Source organism: Elephantulus edwardii, unplaced genomic scaffold (genome assembly GCF_000299155.1).
Source record: "Elephantulus edwardii isolate Elephantulus edwardi_28Jun2011 unplaced genomic scaffold, EleEdw1.0 scaffold00087, whole genome shotgun sequence".
In the NCBI taxonomy this organism is placed as follows: Eukaryota; Metazoa; Chordata; class Mammalia; order Macroscelidea; family Macroscelididae; genus Elephantulus; species Elephantulus edwardii.
In genome coordinates, this window is record NW_006399837.1 from 4,990,768 (window position 1) to 4,997,911 (window position 7,144).

The 7,144-nt window shown below is 41.1% G+C and overlaps 1 protein-coding gene across 1 annotated transcript in view; it reads left to right on the forward strand.

The window, feature by feature from the left end:
- SGPP2 (sphingosine-1-phosphate phosphatase 2) overlaps nt 1–7,144 on the forward strand; it is a 162,311-nt gene that overhangs the window by 116,184 nt on the left and 38,983 nt on the right. The window contains exons 3-4 of the mRNA XM_006890313.1: nt 1,740–1,919; nt 3,243–3,332. Of these exons, the coding sequence (XP_006890375.1) occupies nt 1,740–1,919; nt 3,243–3,332 (270 nt within the window). The remainder of the gene's footprint in view (nt 1–1,739; nt 1,920–3,242; nt 3,333–7,144) is intronic.

Below are 7,144 nucleotides of genomic sequence, written 5' to 3' on the forward strand. Positions count from 1 at the left end.
AACTGGGAGGAGGGTAGAGAGAATAGTGCAACAATGAATGAATGGAAACCCAAAATCTCTGTAAATGTTTATGAAAATTAATAAAACATAGAAAATAAACTGGAAAAAAAAAGAAAAATAAGCAAACTAAAAAAAAAGAATTTATTATTTGTGTGTGTATGTATTGTCAAATTGGATCTGACTGGTACAGGAGGAGATTGCCCCTCCTTCTCCAGCAGAGCATATGGTGGATTCGAACTGCATACCTCTGGGATTGCAGTGCAGCTTCTTGCCACTTGACCTCCAGAGCTCCCTACATTTACTATATTCTTTGAGATGTAAAATTATTCTCACGTTCCTTTTTTGAGGTGTTTGTACCTCGATCACTGCCCTCAGCAATTCCTAATACTGAACCTTTGTTAATTAGATCTCTTATGTAGATCTTAAAAGAGTATAATACTGAGGACAGACATTCTTTTATAAATGAAATGAAGACTTAAGGGGATATTTTTATTTTAAAGTTTAAGGATTTTCTAATTTAATTTTTTTTTAATTTAATTTTTTTAAATATTTCTATTTGTTTGCATATTATCGTTCATATACATCATTTTTGTCCATGTACTTTGTGTTTTATTCCTCGAGCTCCTCCTACCTCCATAATTCCAGAAGGTCTGGATCCCATAAGGTTTTGGAATTTTGTTAATCATTTCCTCCTTTTGTAGAATCTTTGATAAAATGTTCAGCAATGGTAGTTAGACACCCTCCTGTTCTGGTCTCAAGGCAAAGGAACAAACTATTTATGGAGAAAATTAGCTGCACATTCCCTTTCCTTCTTCTATTCCTGACTCTCCTTTATATTCTGTTGCACCAGGCAAATAAAGAACAATTGTTCTGATTATTCTACAGCTTTTTTTTTTCCAGTAAGAATCAACTTGGAAGGGATTACATTTAGACCCCATCTATTATGGCCTCATTGACATAATGAATTAAAACTCTTTGTTTTCACATAGGTTAATATTTATAGGCACAAGGACTAGAATATCCTTATTGCATTTTAGAAAGATGTGATTCCACCAGCTTCTCTGTGGGAGAAAGATAGGCAACTCTCCTATTCACAGCCTCTGAAAATTCACTGGAGAATGAGCTACGAGTTGGTTCTGTCTCAATGGTACCTAACAAAAGACAGTTACTTTCCTGGTTGGTACTTGAAAACAAGGACTTTCTGCTTTAGTTCAGATTTTATCTAGCTCTATCTTGGGTTTAGAGACAGCTTCATGGAGTATATTGAGGCCTAGATTCTGAAGTCAAACTTCCTGGGTTCAAATCCTAGCTCTACCACTTAGACCTGTAGACAAATGATGTGTGATGTGGCTTACTTCTCTATAAAATGGGTCTGCGTTGTATAAGTGTTACTAGAATTAAATGAGCTAATGCATGTAAAGCTTTGGTACAGTGCCTGATAAACGTGTGGTAGGAGCACCTGTTAAGTAGTATGTAATTAGAATAAATATGTGTGACTATCATATAGTTGCTTAGTGGACCTGTGGAATCTAGAAAGTTGTCGTTTCGCTAATTACTAAAATATTATCCTACATGATCTTCCCAATAAACAACTGGATCAAAAAGAAAGGACACGTTGGTTGATAAATAGCCCCTAAATAAATCCATGCAGTCTATGAACTCATCAATCATAAATGCATGCAGTCTATCGTTAATCATACGAATTGGTTGAGACTGACTTCATTCTGTGGGTTTTGCAGTTGGTGATGTACATTGGCCAGGTGGCCAAGGATATCTTGAAGCTGCCCCGGCCCTCCTCCCCGCCCGTTGTGATTCTGGAGAAGAGAATGGTTGCTGAGTATGGGATGCCGTCCACCCACGCCATGGCAGCCACTGCCATTTCCTTCACCTTCCTGATCTCAACCTTGGAGAGATATGAGGTGAGGTGTCACTCTTCTTCCTCCCTGGTGCGTGGGACACACAGAGGTCTGGGGAAGACTTTTTCCTTTTACAGACGCTCCGGAAGAATTTGAGACTTAAGAAATCAAGACGAAGGGAAACTGGGACCTTTTGAGCCATCACTTTTCATTCCCTCATGATGAAAGTTATCACCTAACTTAGCAGAATTGGAACTTTGTCCTTAACATTTGTACATGATTTTGCCCAATCTTCGTTTATGCCCTGTGTTCTAAGCCTTCTCAAAAACTAAAGCTATTGTTAGCCAGTTTTATTACTGCAGCCTGTGGCCTTCAGATCATAGCATTGCTCATCTACTTTATGCTTTGGTCAGCATTGTTTACTTCCTAGATTCTAATCTCATAATCCAAACCCACTGCCATTGAGTTGATTCAACTGATAGATACCCTTTTATCAGGTTGCTGAGGTTGTGTCTCAGGAGTTCAGACAGCTTCATTGTTCTTTAAAGCTGCAGGGAGCTTTGTACTGCTGGCCTTTCCTCTTGCAGCCAAATGTTTATTCTACTGTTGCTTTTGTTACGTGTTGTGTCCTTGAGTTGATTCTGACTCATAGTGACCCTTTGTACAGCAGCCCTAAACCCTGCTCTATCCAGAACCAATTTCATTGTCTCTGACACACCTACCCCCATTACTCCAGTCACTGAGTCAATCCATCTCATCCAGGGTCCTTCTCTCCTGCACTGTTCCTCCGCCCTCTCAAGCATGATGTTCCTCTCCAAGGACTGGTCCCTCCTTGCAGCCCAAAGTATGTGAGACGAACCTTCAGAATCCTTGACTCCAAGGAACATCCTCATTTCACCCTCTCCAGAATGAGCCTGTTTATTCTCCTAGCAGTCCATTGTGTATTCATTCAGTACTCTCCTCCAGCACCACAGCTCAAAGGCATCAATTCTTCTATCAACCTCAGTCATTGTCCAGCTCTATACCACCTTAATCTAAGAGGAGGTAGGGAAGCAAATTATTGATCTCATTAAAACTGCCAACCTGACGATTGAAGTCATGCATCTTAAAGCCGAGTCTTATTGGGTCTTGTTTGCATATTTGTAAATTATAAGCAACCCCCTCTTGCCATTCTCCCCTAGGCACCTCTCATTTCCCCTTCCTTCCATGACCCCAGGTTAAAAAAAAAAAGAAAGAATGGCTTTAGATCATGCAGTTGCTGGTAGCTGGGATATGAGATTCAGCGCAGCTGTGACTGGATGGTGAATTCTGTTCTTCAGCATCAAACTGTAAATGTCCAAGCATGATCTGAGATCCTAGTTTTCACTGCTGTCCTTGTTTCCACAGTATTCTTTTGTATGGGGACTGATGGTGGCCGTGGTGTTTTCGACCTTGGTGTGTCTCAGCCGGCTCTACACTGGAATGCACACAGCCCTGGTAGGTGTGGGACTCAGAGCTTGGGATGACTGGGTGAATAGCTCCATGGTCAGTATGTCAGTAATTCATCTCACTGCTTATTTACAAAACCATTAGCATACTTAATGATACTTCTCAACAAGCCAATAATTGTTGTTATTTTCTATGACATGTGACTATCTTTGAGTCTGAGCAAGGAGGTTGTTAGGTGCTAGGATAGACTCTCAAAGTGGAAGATTGAGGACAGCAGTGGCCAGTGCTCCTTACACTGGCCTTTACATGGATAACTGATCAAAATTCATTTTTACGAATGCACAGTATGAATAAAATATCAAAATTTAAAGTGAAGGTAAGAGTTGAGCCAAGTATTTGCATTACCTGTCTTGACTTGCCCCATCCTAATTCCTGCCCTGAAGAGAGTATAGTTTCAGGGAAGGAGGCACCACGATCTTGGAAATGTTCAAGGAGCAATTAGGGAGCAATATTATTATCATTCAGCCTACCCCAGGCCATCCATCCTTGCAGTCTTCCACTCCAGTGGACCCTGAGTCTGGCAGCTTCTAAGAGGAGATGGAAGGAGGGGAACGCATTTTCAGTATCATATGCAAGCAAGATTCTGCTGAAAATGATCCAAAAACGTTTGGAACAATATGTCAACAGAGGACTGCCAGATGTGCGGGCTGGATTTAGAAGAGGTTGCGGTACTAGGGATATTATAACTAATGTAAGATGGATCTTGGCAGAAAGCAAAGATACCAGAGAATGTCTATCTGTGCTTTATTGACTATGCAAAGGCTTTTGACTGTGTGGATCACAACAAGCTGTGGCTGACTCTGAGAAGAATGGGAATCCCAGAACATTTGATCGTGCTAATGCAAAACCTATACTTGGACCAAGAGGCAGTCATCAGAATAGAGCAGGGAGACACTGGATGGATCAAAATCAAGAAAGAGGTCCGTCAGAGATGTATTTTGTCTCCATACATTTTCAATCTGTATGCAGAACAGATCATCCAAGATGCTGGGCTGTACGAGGAAGAATGTGGCATCAGGGTTGGTGGAAGAATCATCAACAACCTACGTTATGCAGATGACACAACCCTGCTTGCTGAAACTGAGGAGGACCTGAAGCACTTGCTGCAGAAGGTCAAGGACTGCAGTCTTCAATATGGATTGAAGCTCAACATCAAGAAAACAAAGATTCTCACCACTGGGCCAATTGGAAGCGTCAGTATGGATGGTGAAGAGATTGAGATAGTTAACAGTTCTAGTTTACTTGGCTCCACAGTCAACACTCTTGGTAACAGCAGCCAGGAAATCAGAAGACGAATTGCACTGGGGAAGTCAGCTGTGAGGGACCTCTCAAGAGTACTGAAGTGCAACGATGTCAGGCTGGAGACTAAGGTGTGCCTGATCCAGGCTACAGTCTTTGCAATTAGGTGCTATGCATCAGAGAGTTGGACAGTGAATAGGGATGATAGAAAGAGAATTGATGCCTTTGAGTTGTGGTGCTGGAGAAGAGTGTTGCATATACCATGGACTGCTAGGAGAACAAACAGGTTTGTCTTGGAGAGGGTGAAGCCAGAATGTTTCTTGGAGTCAAGGATTTTGAAGCTTCATCTGACATACTTTGGGCATGTTGCAAGAAGGGACTGGGCCTTGGAGAGGAACATCATATTTGGGAGAGTGGAGGGACGGTGCAGGAGAGGAAGCCCCTCGATGAGATGGATCGATTCTGTGAGTGAAGTGTTGGGAATGAATGTGTTTGAGGCAGCAAGGTTGGCACAGGATAGAATGGCGTTTAGCGCTCTTGTACATAGGGTCGCTATGAGTAGCAAATGACTCGATGGCACATAACAACACTACTGTTTTGCATTGCATTATAAGAAAGCACTCTCCCAATGTTCTTGAACTTTCTTGGCACTTTTTTTTTTGGTACTTCCCTTATTTGTGACCATTTTTTAATTCCATTAGAGTGCAGAAATTATAAAATAGTATCATTAATATTACAACCAAGTAAAACTTTGCTGAAGGCTATGAAAAATTAATGAAGCAGTACATCAATTGGGAATTGCCAGAAATTCAGGCTGTACTCAGAAAAGGCTGTAGAATGAGATATACCAATCATGACATCAGATGGTTCTTAACTAAAAGCAGCAAATGCCAGAAAGTTGTTTTGTTTTGGTTTTTTGTGTATTTTCTTTTGGTTATCATGAATGTTCCACTTAAAAGTTTGTACTTAAAACATTCTAGGATAAATTTGTCTCAACTTAAGTTCAGTAATATGTAAATAATTCTGTATCTATGCAATACCTGCCCATCATTTTTGTTGATGTCATTGATTACATGTTCAAATTTCATGTGCCTATAATTTTATCTTGGCCTTTTATATGTTTGTTAGAGGCATTTGACTGAATGGATCATAATAAATTATGCCTAACATTGAGAAGGACAGAGTCTCAGAACACGTAAATTGTGCTCAGGTGAAATCTATGCGTAGACTAAGAAGTAATTGTTTGAACAGAGCAAGGGAATACTCTCCATAGTTTAAAATCAGGAAAACTGGGTTTCAGACTTCTATCATTCTCCATACTTAGTCTATGTATTGAGCAAGTTATACAAGATGCTGTACTGTGAACAAGAATGTGGCATCAGGATTGGAGGAACTCATCAACAAACGATGTTGTGCAGATAACATGCAAAAAGTGAGGGAAACTTTAATCACTTATTGAAGATCAAAGACTATAGCCTTCAATATGGATTACAACTCAACATCAAGAAAACAAGAATCCTTACAAGTGGACCAATAGACAATGTCATAGTAGATGGAGAAAAGTTAACACTGTGAGAGGTTATATTTTACTTGGATCCACAGTCAACACTTACCATGTTTTAGCACAGCTTTTTGCCAATAGGTCACCAAAATTCCCCTAACACCTAAGGTGTTTTTATTGGCCTTGCTAAAGAGTTTGACCTCTGTGCTGTAGATTTTTTTGGGTGAAATTGCTTGATGACATTTGGAAAAGATATCCTGGCAGTGGTGAGAGAACAGATTTGAGAAATACTCAAGAGCCAGTATTGACTTGGCTCTGTCACTGCCTGACTGATTGGGACGTGGATAGAAATTGCTGCCAGAGTCTCTTGCTCAGGAGCTTGGTAAACAGCGCACTCTTCCCTGAGGGCTTCCCAGAGCTGGTTTATCAGAGGTAGTGACACAGCTATGCACAACAAGCCTCTCATTGAGCTTTGCTCACCTGCCCAAGAATCTGGCTGGAATCTTATCTGTGAAATCATGACATCAACAGCAAGTGGCTTCCATCCGATACTGAGTTGGGTTGCTTAACATGCGCAATGAGCAGGTGATTTCTTTACAGGAATGCCTCTTCCCCATATGCACTGGGAGCTTTTGGAAGTTGGCAGCCAAGGGCCGTAGCAATGTTCCAGTTTCTGATTCTTGCTCCTGATGGCCCCACATGTACCAGAGTAGAGCTGTGCTCTGTCAGGTTTTCAATGGCTCATCTTTTAGTAGTAGATCACCAAGCCTAAACCTCGGGGTGGATTTCAAGTTCTTCTAGCCTTTTCAGTTAGGAGCTGAGCATGATACCTGCCTGTCCCACCCAAAGACCTTGTGGGCATCCTGACCATGGGTTAATGTGGATTAATGTGGATCATGGTTTCTGTGGACATCAGAGGTGCCTACAGAGCTTTCATTCCCACTTCCTTCTTTTTCTAAAATTAATTTTAATGAAAATTTACAGAGACTTAGGGTTTGCATTCATTCACTGTTGCACGTTTCTCCCTGCCAAACTCCCTTCCCCCCCCAACTTGTGTTTT